This window comes from Ammospiza caudacuta, chromosome Z (genome assembly GCF_027887145.1).
Source record: "Ammospiza caudacuta isolate bAmmCau1 chromosome Z, bAmmCau1.pri, whole genome shotgun sequence".
In the NCBI taxonomy this organism is placed as follows: domain Eukaryota; kingdom Metazoa; phylum Chordata; class Aves; order Passeriformes; family Passerellidae; genus Ammospiza; species Ammospiza caudacuta.
In genome coordinates this window covers 71,598,379-71,615,218 of record NC_080632.1, presented here as the reverse complement: position 1 = coordinate 71,615,218, position 16,840 = coordinate 71,598,379, and the positions used below count along the sequence as shown (strand labels likewise).

Here is a 16,840-nt window from a genome sequence, read left to right as displayed (position 1 = left end):
TTTTGTGAGGATAATTATTATCTCTAGATACTGATTCTGTGGTGTCCATGTGGCTATTGAACCTTTGGCTACATGTTTGATTGGGGAAAGGTGTAGCTAAAAAGTTTTAAGTTTTAGAAGGTGGTACAAGCAGAGCAGTCTTGCCACAGGTGTCAAACTTCTTGGTTTGGAATCCAGACTAGCAAAGGCAAAGGCAGTTTCACCCACAGTTCTCTGCAACAGCAGCCTGTATCATCTGAGGTGTGATGTCTGTAACTGTTCACAGACTGCTATTATTATTTCACATAAACAACCCTCTCTGAGACACTGCTTGTTATTATTGCCTCCCAAAAGTAGAATCCAAATATACTGTATTTATGACCTCAATCAGTTATTTGAAAATTTCAAAATGGAATCATGTGAGCTTACATTTTTTTGTTGTTCCAGAAGTATAATATGGCAAATTTGAGCTCTGAATGCAAAATCAGTGAGGGCTGGTGTAAGTCTAAGCTTGTGCTGCACTCAGTCATGAGGATAATGAATCATGGTGTAAGTCAAAAGGAGTTCTTTTCCATTGCGTACTAATGACATTAAGACACTAGATCTCTGCCCTAAAGGCTACAAGATAACAGCTCATGGGAGTGAAAATCAAGGCTACTGATTTTTTTGTTTGTTTGTTTTGTTTTGGTTTTTGTTTTTTTTTTTTTTTTGCTTGCTAATTGGCTGAATTTAGGTGAAATTTGTTACTGTGAAAAATCAAAATCCCAGGGAGACTAGAGATATAGTGTTACCTGGAGAGTAGCATAATGACAACTCTTTGGCATAGGTTTAGTTTTTGTTTTGGAAAACTTCAAAGCTCCCAGTCTTCACTGAATGACAGTCCCTGAGAAAGGATGAAATTAAGTCTGATCAGAAAGTTTAGGATTTCCTTCTTAGATACCTGAAATAAAGAACAGTTCTCTGAACCATTCCTCTCTTGAAGTACAACTGATGTATGCAGAACTGTTTTGAGTATCTCATATCTTTCTGATTCAATTGGATGTTTGTTTTCCTGTGCTTCTTTTTTCTTTGGCTAAAACATGATATTATCTCCGTGAAGGCTTATTTGTAGAGGTAGAAGATCCTGACCTTGGCAGATTTTGTGTCAGCAGTGTTTTTTCAGCATTTTTGTGAGGATGTATCAGAGCTGGCTGTAGCTGCATGAAGAGGGAGACGATTTCTTTTTGAGGAGGTGAGATGCCAGTTCAGAGTCGGCCATGGGTACTAGTGGATTACTGGGTGTCCTTTGTTTTTCGTGGAGGTTCTCTGGCTGCAAGAGATTTGTGGAGGTTCTCTGGCAATACCACCCAGTTGCCATACAAAGGAGCACACTTCTTCCAGGCTATGTGGATGCAATGCAGAGAGGATCTGCAATCAATGCTTTTGTTCCCCCCTTTGCTGGAATGGTAGCGACAAAGCCAAGAAATTATTCCCTCCTTTTAAATAAACCCACTGAAAAGTGCCTCTTTCTTGGTTCTGATATTTGCCAGAATAAAGGACACCTTGAATGAAATCTGATCTCATAAGTGGAAATAATTTGCAACATTCAAAAGGCTGTGTGCAACATAGTAAATATTTTGGTTTCCTTAAAGTCTGTAAAGTTAGAACAGTGAGAGATCTTAGAGAAAAGCAGCTACCATTGCATCACTACTTTACTGCCTTGAAAGCAAATGAACATAAATAAATGCTCCAGCAAGAACAGATGTTTTGATCTACATATCTTTTTTTTTTTATTGCAAAACAATTGTTACAGAAATTTCAGAAAGTTCTACTGTAGTAATTGCCAACTTCTGCTTTTTATTACGCATCTAAACACAGTCTAAAAGTGCATTGTGAATCCAGTAGACCTTTGGAAAGGACCATTTTCCCTAGTTATGTACATTTAAACAAATCATACTTGAAAAGCTTTGTATTAGTAGGAATTTGTTTAAAATAACATTTTAGTAATTTTTATCCCTTTATAAATGATTGTTATACACTTACAAATGATAGCCCAAATAATAAATGATTAAATAGCTATTAGTATAGAATATTGCAAACACTGTTCCAGACAGCAGTAGCAGCAAATAGACTCTCGTCATGTACAACAACTGCAGTGGCGGAAAAAAGATATAACTTTAATACAATTTACTCTTGTGCAGGCATAAAACTGTATTTCACATCCAATTCCCTCTTCTTTCCCTTCCCCCTCCCTCCTAGATATTAAAATAAACAAGAGTTATACTTCCCTGCAGCAGAAACAGCAGCAATTTAATAATCAAATGTTTTTACCTAACAGCCTTTTGGAGTAAGTATTGTGTGGCTCTATGAATGATCTGAAAGCATACAGCAAAAATTAAAAGGTCAGAGACTGTTTCACAACCAGACTGGCTCAATGGCTCCATCATTAGACCTCCAACTTGAAGATGATACAGTGGAATCCATGCCATAACTCAAAGTAATATTGAGTTAGAAATGCAGAATAAATCCATCTCCTGACAGAAGTCAGAGTATGCCACTGAAATCAGTGGATTTTCTGCAGATTTGCACCAGCATTAGTAAGACCATAATTGTAGTCAATCATGGAGACGGGAAGCCTGTGTGACCTGTAGAGTTCTGTATGAAATGTACGACTGGCTAAAAAGCAGGGTGCAGAAACAAAGTCCCTCTGCATCCAATACTACTGCTCCTATGCCAAAGTGTGGCAAGGACAGTAATTCCATCTACAGTACTGAAGGGTTTCACTAGGTAAGCAGACACCCCCAATGTTTCACTTCTCATCCCAGTGTGGACTGTAATTTTATCTAAGGTGGTTGAAGGGAAAATTCATGCTAGGAATCTTACCCATTTGTTTTGAAGAAGATGGTCTATACCTAGTATCTCTTGACAGAACTGAAAATGTGGCCTTTGTTGAAACAAATACGCATATCTGTGCAAAAAATGCAAATAAATTGTCACTTTTAAGCAGGGAAAGACATCACAACTACGTAAGTGTTTCAAGTGTTTCAAGGGAAATCCAGGAAAACCCTCTCACACTTTCCTTTGGATGATTATCAGATCCACTTCACTGTTTAACCTGAGCAATGTAATAAGACATTTATGCTTGTTTTGAAAACCTGCACCCCGACTTCACAGGGAATTTTGTTTCACTCACTCTAATACCTCTGATGATGTCTGCTCTCAGGACAGATACTGGCTTATGCCCACTGCAGTCATTGGACTAAGGCTGTGTGCTGCTACCAGCACTTTTTTTTTTTTGAGCAGTTATTCACATAGTTGCATTTTCCATGCACTGACAGTTTCTAAGAAACAAATCGTTTTCTTCTCATACAAAAAATATACCTAACTAAGATATTTATCCCCTGACAAAAGGCTATCCTTTCCGCAAAAGGTACAAATCAGTTTCGTTGTTTTTTTTTTACCAAAAATCTATAAATGGAAAATTAAAAAAAAAAAAGTAATCTATGTCTGGAACCCAGAGGGATTTCCTTATGTAGATGAATGGATGTTTTGGTTTTTCATTATATTTTCAAATTATCCCCTCACTGCCATTTGCTAACTGGCACTTGTGCTAAGAAAATAGTGTAGCACCTGATCTCTTCCAAAAAAAAGAGAGAGCCAAATGTCTGAGCACTGCTGTAGGTTCGCATTTTGTGTTGAGTATTCAAATTTCATAAAATACAGTTGTCTTTTAAAAATAATAAAAAAAATCACTTTGCTAAAGATCAAAAATAATGGAAATAATGTAAACATCCAAAAGTTTGAATTCATTCCTAACTGGATTCATCTTTACAGGCAGGCAATAGCAAAATGTTAAGTCTCCTAGCAGTCCAAAGAAACTCATGGAACAATGCATGCATTTTCTTTGACACAACAAAAGACTGGACTTTAAGGAAGAGAAACTACTTCAGTCATATCACACTGTTATTGTGAAAGAATAATGTGCTATAATACAATACCTAGGACAAGTGTATACCCCAACTGTAGAATAGAATCACTTAAACTGGAAACAACAGAATGGATTACTATAGGAAAATATTTATAAAATACTGCACACTGCTTCCTCAGTCAACCAGCATATGTAAACAAACAGCTAAGTCCAGTTGAGTTTTAAAATATTATTAAAGTTCATATATCTTATAATCTTTTGCATAACATGCCAGTTTGTCTTTCACACCATCACAACTCATCTGTCACAGCCCACAGTGGCTTGTTAGAGGTTTATACATCAGCCCATACAGACGTTAAAGTGGAGCTATACAAAGAAATGTGCGAAACATACCAAACTTACACACCGTGACCAGAAATGCATATTCCATACGTAAGCTAATAACTGGATAGTGGAACTTAATGTTTGATGCAACATGTGCTATTTTATTGAATGTTACAGATTTACAAACAAGACCATGTAATGAGATATTAAAACTGTCCTGTAACGTTCACTAATATTACCACATGTCACAACTACATATGTGTCTATTTCATAAGCTATCCTTTGATACAGAATACATCATATGGCACATGCTATAGCTACATGATGATGGATGATGAGACTTCTATCTCACTAAATATGGGAGAGAGAATGGGAAGTCTGGTCCCATTGCAAGAAATGGGAATGTTTTATCATCAAATTCAAAAAGGAGCCGTTTGATGCAATGTGTAAAAACCAGGTGAAAATAAAATAATCTAACATCCATCATAATATATTCTATAGACATCACATTGTAGAATAAATGGGAAACATTCAGGAAAAGTAGTGTTCTGACCTCTTGCAATCACACTTTTAACATTTGAATTTACATTTTATATATAATGGCAAATTTTAAGAGGTAAATAAAGTGTTCTGTTTCATTTTGCCTGGAATGTGTGCTCCAGATCAATAAGGTGCTGTATCCTAAATATTTATACAGCTTCTAGGCTTGGCAAGTTTCTTTATCCTGACAAACTAACCAATGGAATCTACCCCAGAGGAGAGCCCTATCCCTAATTCACTAAGCGCTGTCGAGGAATTTCTAATGAATCTGAAATTCCTCTTGAGTAGACCAGTAATACAATGAAGATGAAAGAGTCCACAACAGTTTTAGCAGACATTCATAAAAGTAACAAAGAAAACGAAGTAAGAATATCCCCCTCTACTCTCCATAGATAGATAGATTTGGAGAAGCCTTAGGAAAAAGCTGCTAACAGAAGGTTGGCACATTTGAAGCATATTGTTAAACACAAGTTCCTTTGCCCTTGGGCATTTTGCTATTGTTCAACAATCAGCCTGCCACAAGCATGCTTCATAATGCACAGAAAGGTTTCTGACCTTTCTTGGTATCACCATGTGACTGTAATGCTGCACATGGCCTGCAAGGCAATTGCATAAACATGGTGTCTTGGTGGAGTTTAGTTCACTGAAAGCCTGATCAAACAGAAGAAAGCAAGGAACACGTTGGTGCAGGAAGTGTGAAACACATTGTTCTTAACATCCCCTTGCTGCGTTTCCTTGTTTCCTGTCCTGTCCTTCCAACGCAGTGACTTGTTAACTAAATGTTTTCACCTTCTTTGCCTCTTTTCTTGAGGCTGATGATTATTTTTCTGTCTGGATTAGTCGCCTTTTGGACTTAACTCTCAGATGGTGCTCAGAGTCTCCCAGAGTGAGGACTCAGTGAGAAAATATCAGCTTGTATTCTCAAAGCTGCCTAATTCAATTTAAATAATGTGAAATGTGTACCCCACTCAAAAATGTCAATTTTTAATAACAAAAAGGAGCTGGTTCCACACAGATATTGGTAACTGTTGAGATATTTTAACTTCTGATAGCACTACTGTCAACTTTTAAAAAGTTTAAGAGTTGTGCCGTCATAAAGGAATGTGAATTGTTTTTCCAGTTGCAGCTTATGCTTCTCCACCCTTCTCCAGTCTTCTGTTTTCCCTTCCTCCTGTGACCACCGGACACTGCCTCATGAGAAGTTTGACACTCTTGCTGACAATGTGGGCCCTCGGGACGTGGGTGGAGTCAGTGGAGTTGCACTTGTCTTCACCCAGCGCCCGCACCTGCGCTACCCCTCAGACGCGCTTGCCCCGCGTCTGCGCTCCCTGTGCGCTGAGCTGATGAGCACACTGTGATGAGGAGCACTGCTGGGCTGCGGATGCCTACTCACAACTGATGGCTTTTGCTCTTTACACACACTTGCAGTTTCACTTTGGTTCTTTTACTTACCTTAGAAGCATATAGAAATTCTAGTGTTTTCCAGTCCTCTGCCAAAAATACTTTGCCTTAAGCAGCTTCAGTCTAATTACATGCGTCTGGATTCAGACTTCTTGATAAATCCTGTATAATTTAAAAAGTCCAAATACAGCTATGTTCACATGAAAAAAAAGGGGAAAAAGGTGTGAATTTTATAGGTGGGGGAATGATGTGAAGAATCGGCAGCTCAAATGAAACAGCAAGAAGAACCTGGTAGCAGCATGGTGGATAAATCGCCCCAATTTCTATATATAATTAAACTGAGCCATGAGAATTGGACACTATTACTATGCTCTGCTCTGATCATCTTATTCTTGCTGTTTCATTATATCCTTTGATTTAGTGAGACAACATACTGATGACAAATGTGGTAAAAAAATAAATATATACTATTCCACTTAATTACATTCATCCTGAGCTTGCTCACCTGTGCTAGAATCTAGAATGCCTGTTTTACACAGGAAATCACCTGACATTTTAACATAAATTCTTCTTCCATTTAAGTTGCAGTAAAAAAGGCATTTCGTTTCCCTTTTCGCTCTTGAAAATATAAACTTTCTGTGGCACTAGAAGTTGATACAAAAGGAGACAAGTGAACATTTATAGTTGTTGTTGTGTTCATCTTTCTTCATTTTCATAAATATGGGATGCAAGGGACTTGGGAGACTTTAGGGTTTTTTGCTGCCAGTTCCAACAGAAATAACTAATGCTTTTCACCAGTCATCACAATGGTGACATAGATGAAAAAGAAGTTGTGATTGAAGTTTGGAACACCTAATTTGTACATCTTTTTTTTGCCAGTTAATTCCTGCATCTTAAAAACTTGAATAATGATAAAAGGTCTTAGGATACCCTCTAATAAAAGGCAGATATCTGGAGCTATTAATCTAAGTCTTCTGACTTCATTATGGGGTCTTGTTATTCCTCTTGTTTACTGAAGGTTTTGTAAAGCTTTCATCCCTCCCTTTTTTCTTAAGTGCAAATGTCAATTGGGTCAAGATGGAGTACATCAGTAGTGGTGCTGAGATTGAAAATGTGCTCCCTTGACCCATGGCTAATGCCAATTGGACTCAACACGGGGTGATGTGAGGGTTTTTTAAAAATTCTGCTAAGAAAAACAGACTGAAAAGCAGATGACCCTTAGACTGCTGGTGAGCTTTGTATAAGCCTAGCTGTGCTTGCTTTCAAAGCTGCAGAAGGCTCCAGTTCTTGACAGTCTCCTCATGGACAGGTTGTCCCCTCTGCTCTCTGGCCTCGAGGATTTGCTCCTCTCCAAGGGGTTCCGTGGGCCGGCTGTGTTTCGCTGCCTGTCAAGTTTGTCACTGATGGAGTAGCTCTTCCGTGTGTGCTGTGCATACAACACGCTGGACTCTTCTGCAGAGTAGCTGTTGGCTCGCTCTATCTTTGGGAGTGGGATGCTGTTGGGCAGAGTTGTTGTAGCACTGCTGTCTTGAGGAGATAAGGGGATTCCCTTCTTGTCTTTCACCTCGATATCCTCATGATCGGAGCTTGGGTGGGTTAGTTCAGCTTCTCTCTCTGGGTGGCAGCATCCCAAGTCTTCCACTTTGCCCCTGAGGCTTCCAGGGAAACTGGCCCTCTCTGCAATGGCCTGGGGAGCGCTCACACATCTCGTGTCTATGCAATCTGTAATACTTGTGTACTCTGCTGTTTTGACTGGGACACCAAGGCTGCTGAAGTAGCTTCGTGAAGGAGAGAACATGAAGCTGTGAGATTTCACAATTGGTGTTTCCTCCAGAATAAATGGAGTGGTAGCCAGGTAACGACTGCTTTTTGATCGCTCTAAAGTATGATACAAGGGAGGGTCTGAATCCCACGGGATTTGGCAGTCTGTGATTTGTGAATAGTCTGAAGAAAATGCTCTTGTTTCTATTCCAGAAGTTTCCTCATAATCAAGACTCCTGCCAGAGATCTTTTCACCAGCTGTACTGCTGATGTATGCACTATTAGTTAAAAGGGAAGAGGCTATGTGAGCTGGCAGAGCTGCATCTTCAGGACCAAGAATATTTATGGAGCTCTCGAGAGGTTCTGTGTCAGAATGCATCTCATCCATGGCAGAAACATAGATGTCTATACAAGACGAAGGTCTTCTGGAGTCTGGGGCGATTGACAAAGTGCTGGTAGGGGGTAAAGGAGCCTTTCCTTCTTTTGCTATTGAGTGGGAACTGATTGCCCGATGCAGGCTTGGAGATCTTTCCTTAAAAATGCTTTCCAGCTTTTCCAACCCACACTTGTCCTTTATATTTGTTGCATAGAAGGAATGGCTTCGCAAGCGGGGTGTGATCGTAGGTGACGTTGGGGACATGGACTCCTCTCCTGTGGGATCAATGCTCTCTTGAAGCTTGTAGGCATTTCCTTCCTGACTGTTGAAGCTGCTCTGCCTCACAATGTAGGCTGCATCAGTACAGTCGGATGAGGTCCTGGATCGGATCTTGGTTGTCTCGCCTCTCTCAATGCCAGCCATCTTTTCCAAGGCAGTTACCATTCGCCCCATCATGTCTTCTAGCTGAGCAAGCCTGATGTCAACAGTCTGCAGAGAGGCCTTCATGCAGTGCTCTCTCTCGTTTACTTCTTCCAGCCGCATGGCCATGTTCTCCACCCTTTAGAAAGGGAAGAATTAAATAGGTAAATTTCTACAAAGCAGTGGATGTTCAGCTCACCAGGTCAGGTCACCAAACCACTTGGAAAAAAATGCATCTCAAACCCCAAAGGCACTGTACACCACCTCATCTGCTTCAAAATCCTGCTAAAAGAGGTTTTGCAAAAAAAAAAAAAAAAAAAAAAAAAAAGCTATGCACTCAGGGAACTGATACAGTGGATTAAACCAGGGGCATCATCTATGTAGTGCAGAAGGGGCTTGGGTGTTCCTCAGTCCAGGGAGAGGAGACTTATTTAATAAATGTTACTATGAATTACCGCCTCTTTGTTTCCAAAGCTTCTAATTAGGTTATTATGAATGAATGACGCTTAAAGCAGATGCCACATGATGTTGTCCCCAGTTGTGCCACAGTCAGGACCATCACAGGTGGTTTAAATGAAGTAAAGAAAGCAGGAAATGTGCTACAGAAGAGAGGCACTTCTGTATTTTTTCCTTGAGTTTGCCCCAGATTTGCACTACCTAGTCCTATACCGATCTAAGGAGATAGTTTCTTTGTTCTCGGATTAATATTTAGCTCCAATTTGTAGAAAAAAAAGAAATATCAGCTATTTTGTTGAATATATATAATATTGAGTTAAATATTCCTGAACACTGCAAGGAGGAGAAACACTGATGAAGCCGAATACGACCTGCAACAGGGTACATGCACTAAGACTGTTCCATTACTGTGGTTGTGCTTTGGGTAGTCTGCATTCATAGCTCAAGGATTGAAATGATGGATTTTAAAGTTAGTTTTCAGCTGCTATCATAATACAGAAATAAAAAGTTAGATTAAAAGAAATACGTGATAGCTGAATGTAAGATTCAGTATTTTTAATTTAATTTAATTTAAATTTTAGTATGTCTTTTCTAGACCATTTATCTGCCACATTTTCAAATATTTTCAATTTTTAGGGAATTGTGTACAGATTTATGCCAGTGGCTTCTAACCACTTCAATTTTCTGACTTCTAAAGCATGTCTTCTGAAGGATTTATAGAGTCTGAAAATTTTACATTATGAAATTGCCTGTAGCAATGAGAAACTTCTATAATTATTTTCTCTGTTTGTAATCCCTATGACAGGCTGGGACTTCCACTTTCCATTGAAGAAGTACTAAAAGCAACAAGTTTATGTACTTCTCTGTGCCTGATAGATTATAATTTTGTTTTTTGCCACTGCTGTCAACATTGAAAAATGATCAGAGATGCAAAAGATAACAAATGGCAAAATTTCCACACTCTTTTTCAGTACAGGCCTCTTACTCTCTTCCAGTTAGTGCAATTCATGCTCAAGTATTACTAGTCACACTGCCATAGTTAATAGGCACACAAAAAATTGCCAGGATTTCTGATGAGGTAAATATCATGTTCCACTACTGCTAGTTATTTTTTCAACAGGACAAGTGATTTGGAACTGACAACACCATAACCACTCTTATTTGCATAGAGGGGAAGATTATTGCTAAGAATAGAATATTGGCACTAATGCCCTGTTACCTAATGCTCAGAACTTTTTCTGGTAAAACACTGAAGTCTGACTACCTTGTGGCGATGAGCAACAGAATCTGCCCACCGAGAGGAGAGGAGAACAGAGGACAGGGAAGAGTGTGACTCAGCTCCCTACAGCAAGTCTCACATTCCTGGGAAATACAGGCTTTTCCTGTGAAGTGTGTGAGTTTTGAAGGCACAAGCACAACAAATTAAATGTGCAGCAGCAACTGTATTGCTATCATCAGTCTTCAGGAGACAAATGATCAAGTAATCACTGCTAAGAAATGAACTGGTAGCTTCAAGGAATCTTATTCTACTCATTATCATTTAGGGACCGGTCTGTTTCTAGTTCTACCAGCTTCTCCAACAAAACAGATTAATGTTATTACAAGTACAGGATGTAATTCCACAGTGAGAGTAGTTTATATGGGAAGCAGTTGAATTTTCACTCATGTTATTACTTATATGAACTGCTATTTTATAAAAGCAATTATACTTTTGAAATATTTATTAGGCAATAATTGAGTCCTTCACCCCACATTCAGATCCTATAAGAACTGCTTCAAGATGATGAACAGAAAAAACTTTGCAATTTTAGGGCTGTCAGACATAAGGAAAAATTCTACTGGATTTCACTAGAAAATTACAGCTCAGATTACATGCCACAAAAAACCTTTCACCCCACCAACAGTTATCAAGAGTTGGAGTGAATTTATAACATTATTTAAAGCTAACTGGATAATCTGGTTGTGGTCTTGCTACCTTGTTGTTACTGCTGTTTTTGCTATTGTTTTGGTTTGATTTGTTTTTTTTCTTTCCTGCCTTGACACCTGTACACAAGTGAAATATTTTTTAATACAAACGCAGCCAGTTGGTCTATCAGTGTAACTGCCCACAGTGAGGTAACTTTTGTATCTTGCATTCATGTGAGGCCTACACAATGCTACTGAACACAACCAGGAGAACCTAGAATAACACCTGGCTGGTAGGTGTTCATGTATTTGTTCTGCCTTCCCTGAATGTGATCTTGCAGCTTCTGTCAGTGCCACAGAGCATCAGACAAGACGAAGAGAGACTTTCGAGTTACGTGGTCTCTTGGTTGCTATGGAACTGATGACAAATGTGATTGCATTGGTAGCGTGGAAAATTTATGGAGAAAGGTAACGAGATAAGCACCGAGCAGTCTGGTTTTGGAAACCACGGGTAACCAGAGATGTGCATAGGTAACTGAAAAATGCATACACGTGTTTGCACTTCATGAGCCCTGACTACAGAATTTTATTTGCAAAAAGAAACCTTGATAGATGATGGTCTCCTCCAACCCCCAATGATACTAACTTAGTCACTTGATGTTCAGTTCTGTAACCATTCATCCTGCAGAACACCACCATGTTCTGGGAGTGAGCCTATTGGAAACATGAGAAACATGATAAAATCACATCAGCCTGGCACTGTGGACACAGGAGGATATGGTCTGGAGAGATACACCCCTAATCTGGTCCTTAAAATGTCTTAATTAAGTGATTTTTTTCTATTTTCCCATATTCTTGGGAAAATGTTCCTGCAGTCAGTGAATAAACAGCCTGAATTGTATTTCCTTTAGGAATAGTTTTGAATTAAAACACAGTTTCAAAATGTGATTGCCTGTTTTGCTTTGGTTTTTTTTTTTTTTTTCTCCATGGGTATTCAGGAGCAAGTATGAACCTTTTAGCAAATCTCACAGTATCCATTTATGATGTCTCCTTTACCCTGTGCTTAACCTTGCAGCAAGTTTCAATGTATTAGAAAGTGTATTATTCAATGTGTTATTCAATGTATTAGAAAGTGCCCAGCCATGCTAACAGAATGAGAAGAAAAAAAGAGGATGCTACATGTAAAATATGCACCAAGGTGAGCTGCTGAAGCTCAAAAATTTCACATAGTGAAACAAACATGGACTTTACCAGGACAATATGCAATAATGAGGGGAGAACTCAGTACTGACAAAGATTTTATATTATTTGCAGTAAGATTTTTTAATTATGGTTTGGGAGATGATGACTTTTGCTGGCATTCATTTTGGTTTCTTTATTTTTAACCTTTGCACATTAGTTCATCAATAATTTATTTAAAATAATTCTTTAATGGGACTAAGTCATTCTTTTCAGAGGTAGACCTCTTAATTGAATGGTAGAATTTGGTTCAAAAGTCTCTTAGTTGACCTAGGTCCATTTCTAAGACATCAGTCGTATTTCAAAATCCTTTTCTAAGACATCATTCATACTTCAAAATCGTTTTCAAAAGCCACAACGACCATTGACTTGAAAGTCACTTACAGAGATCCCCCTGAGCTTGTGATAGGCGATTGTGGAATGGTTGTATTTAAGTAAAACACAGACAGCAGTTCCCAAGCCTGTAATAGGGTACTTTGCCTGACATCTTTTGGTAAAGCAGTGCTGATGCAAGCAGCCAGCCACTTTTCCCGGGTGCAGTGGTTTTTCCTGGCTAAGGGAGTTGGGTTGTCATGGCTGCATTCCCACTGGAGCCTAAGACCACTTAACTCTTTATGACCACAGAGATGCCACAAGAGTCACGGACCTTTCCTGCTGTCATTTTTCATGTCTGGGTCTGGTAGGGTCAGTCTTTTTTACCAACACAAAGCTATTTCTGTGCACTTCAGCCTGCCAGCTCTGAAATCAAGATAATAGCTATGTCCTCATCCACACAGATGCTGTATGTGTAATTGCACTGCAGATTATAAAGTGCTGTACTAATGGATACCACAGAGTACCAAAGATGACATAATAATATCTGCTCTAACCAGCTTATCTGCTTTTCAAATACTGTTATGATGTGACCTGCTCCTTTTGAAAGCAACATGATGTTTTGCACAGGTATGAAAGAACTGGGACCTGTTCACATGGAACAAATGTGCTGGGTTACTGAAGTGATTGTTTCAGTGACTTCATGCCAAATCAAGAAAAACAGTGCAGTATTTTTTGATCATATTCCATGTCTTTGTTCTGGTCAAGATGCAATACAGTGAATAGAAAGGAAGATTCTCCACAATAGGTCATGATTCTTCCACTGCAATGAAGTGAATTTGTCCAGCTTAGCTTTCCTCACAGGTTTTCAGGAGATTCACCATGCATGCTTTGATAAATGCATTCAAGGGAAAAACCTTACAGCCTTGTACTGCTTTGTATTTTTCCACTTAGCCCATCACTTCATCTGATATGTATCAGTAACCTGATGCTACTTCCAAATGCTTGTGTGAAATCCCAGATAGTGGGCTTCTGTAGCAGAGCATCTCAGCCCCCACAACTGTTGTTTGCTAGCCAGTCAGATAACTCAAACAGGACAAGCAGTCTTGTATTTCAGGGGGTATAACCTTGAATAATCACTAAGTGATTTTGGTGCCATGGTCACTGGTCTAGCATCTCCCGACTGCCAATAAAAATCTTAGAGATCTGGCAAGACAGACTGCATTTCTGACTGACATCCACTCACTTTACAACTATAAAAGCCACACAAAACCTTCACAAAGCAGAATTCTTGTATACATTTTCCTGGAAATGTGTGAAGTTTCTCCTGTTAGTAGGAACCTACTTTGTGGTTACTCCCCAGGGGTCAAGTGAAGGTATTTGTGTCCATTATCATTGCTTTGGTGGTAAGTCGCATTTGACTCCTAATCAATACTCTTTCTTTTGTTAGCTTTAATATAGGTACCTTGATACAGGGCACTGTTTCATACTGTAATCCACTAGTAGTTATTTTAGTTATATACTGTGGCCTAAATAATTCTGATTAAGGTTTTTCATCTGTTATCTACTGTCTGTTTAATAAATAATTAATTTTTACATAAATATATCTGATTTGCCATCATTAAACTTGCCAGACAAAGTGATTCCTTAAATTTAAACTGTTGCCAAAATCTGAGGTTAAGGAAGGACTGATCTTGATTTAGACCCCTTTCTGTGAAGGAATTTAAATATACAGTGTAGTTCTTTCTTCCCATGAGAGTTGGAAGGCAGAAGAACCAGGGCTTCTTTAATAAACTTTGTCTGTAGTTCCCACTCTCCCAGCAACAGCTGCTCCTCTCAGTTGCTTAGTCTGAGGTCAAGGAAAGACAAACATCAAAGTGCTGTTCTATGCTTTTAATTTCTGAATGTGAAGTGATCAGGTAAAGGAGGGATCCTGTCTGGTGACATCAAATATGGAGACTTTGGTGGTGTTTGTTGTTACAAAAGAAGTAAGGAGATTCCTGAACTGAGGCAGGCCCACAGGATGCCAGGGTGGACTATCCCAAGGTGAGAGCATCAACTAAAGCTTGTTGCAGGTGAGTCAGACAAGACATTGTGGTCCTGCCCCAGCACAGCCACTGACTGCACAGTTGAAATAATTCATTGACACCCAAGTCAATACATCAACGCACAGGATCTCTTCTTGCTTTGATTTCCTGAGCCCCTTCATCTGTCTGTCTCTTGAACCCATTGAGGCTTAAAGCAAGACTCTGTTCCCACCTTACGTTTCCCTTCCAGTGCTAGCCCCCTACTCCTGCTTCCAGGTATGCTGGGCTTTGTATGCAGGGTGTGCAGCTGTTCCTCTTCCTGGCAGGACCTGGAGCTGCTCAAGCAGAGGGGAGCATTATCACACATGCACAGAGGTGAGGGAAGGCAGCGACTGGTCCAGGTCCAGGTGCAGGTGCAGTTATGTCACACAGGGCCTGTCCCAACCCTTCCCTTCTTGAGCCTAACAGCATGCTCAGCTTCTTGTAAATGAAAGGTCTTTGGGAAGAACTTCACTCACATTTCCAGGGTTTTCTGGTCCCATTTTACACCACATAAAGCTGACCTAATTGGACAGATGACTAAATTGATATCTCATGGCTCTAACATGGGTCTTATACCTGGTCTACTGCTACAGGCTAGTGACTGGGCATTGGAAGAGAAACCATAGTCTTGCATCTTCTCTGCTTTCTTTGCTTGGTATCTTGATACTTGTGCAACGATAACTCTATAAAGAAACTCTAAAGTGCAAATCTGGATTTTACATATTTGAATGTTCCACAGGTTACAAAAATAATTCTACTGATGTCACAGTTTAGGAATGGTATTCTCCAATTTAGAAGACATGATGCCACTTCCCCTCCCCTGCTTCAATTGGAGGCACACAAGGTGAAGTTTGAGATAAGAACAACTTACTGGAAACAGCAGTAAAGAAGAGAATAAACAGTAACAACAACAAAGCTACAACAAAAGGTGGAAGAAAGAGAAAGAGAAGAAGAAGGAGAAGGAGGATAAATATTTACAGTGAAAATGCCCTGTTCCATCCATCATGTTTTCTCTACCAGAAGGAATCCCTCCTCCTAAGAAGCAAGAATCCCTTTCCCATGCTCCTGACAAGGACATAAGGTGGTATCAAACAACCTCAGGGTCCTCCCACCCCTTCCTGGCTACTGCAAAAGTTAACCTCATCCTGGCTGGAACCAAGACAAGAGGTTTAGATTTAAGAGGACTTGGTCACGACTGCAGGCAAAATAAAAGACCCAGGCATGCTGTTTCTAAAATGCGTTATGTACGGTACTCAGATAGCCCTGATTCCTCAAGTATCTTTTAAATATTCTTCAGACCTATTATGTAGTAAGAACTGCATTCACCTGGGATGTCACTGATTGGGCCTGGGAGTGACCTGTGTACCCCACAGGGTCACTGCCTGGATCTCTCTTACAGAGCTGGGGCACCCTGGTCTCCGCATTAAACTATTGGCTAAGATAAATGGATTTTTAAAGAGCTATTTCTCTGTGAGGCTCAGGTGTTTGCCTTCACTTAGGATTCATATTCAGGAGCTTGATTCTGGAACAAGGTGCTTTAAACTTTTCATTTAAATTAGGGATAAGGGCTCTTTTCCTACAAAAAAGGGTCAGCACAGAATGGAAAGGCAGCCTGTTATGGTTTCATTTTCAAGGACTTACAGCACTTGCATGATGTAGGAGAGGACCTAGCTACATTACTTCTTATTTACAGCTCTTCAAAGATACCTCTTTCTTCCATGGCTACCAAATGAAAAGCTATACTCAGAGATTTGAACCTGCATCTGTGACATTTCAGTTCAGTTCTGTGGCCACCAGACCACAAGAAAAAAAAGGTACTCAGTTGGACCACAGACCAGTTTATCTACTATCTTACTTTGAAGTATATGTAGTTCTTTTGCCTGTATATATTTCAGTCTTTCATATTTTTTGCTCAGGAACTTTATGTGCTCAACATGATCTCTATGTATTTAGCAGTCCTTACTGGATTTCTCTTTCATAAGCTTGTCTAGTCTTGTTTGAATGCATGTAGCATTTTAGCTGACATCATCAGCTTCTTTTAGACCTCACCATCTTTCAAAAATTTGTTCTGTTACACTATTTAGAGAGTGGAAAAAAAAGATCACCTATTTTCTGTTTATTTTGAACACAGGATCCTGCTAAATTATTCTC

The 16,840-nt window shown here is 39.4% G+C and overlaps 1 protein-coding gene across 1 annotated transcript in view; it reads right to left on the bottom strand.

The window, feature by feature from the left end:
- Positions 1 to 7,397: 7,397 nt before the first annotated feature.
- Positions 7,398 to 16,840, bottom strand: part of TRPM3 (transient receptor potential cation channel subfamily M member 3) — a 409,030-nt gene continuing 399,587 nt past the window's right edge. The window contains exon 26 of the mRNA XM_058824044.1: positions 7,398 to 8,847. Coding sequence (XP_058680027.1) covers positions 7,398 to 8,847 — 1,450 coding nt within the window. The remainder of the gene's footprint in view (positions 8,848 to 16,840) is intronic.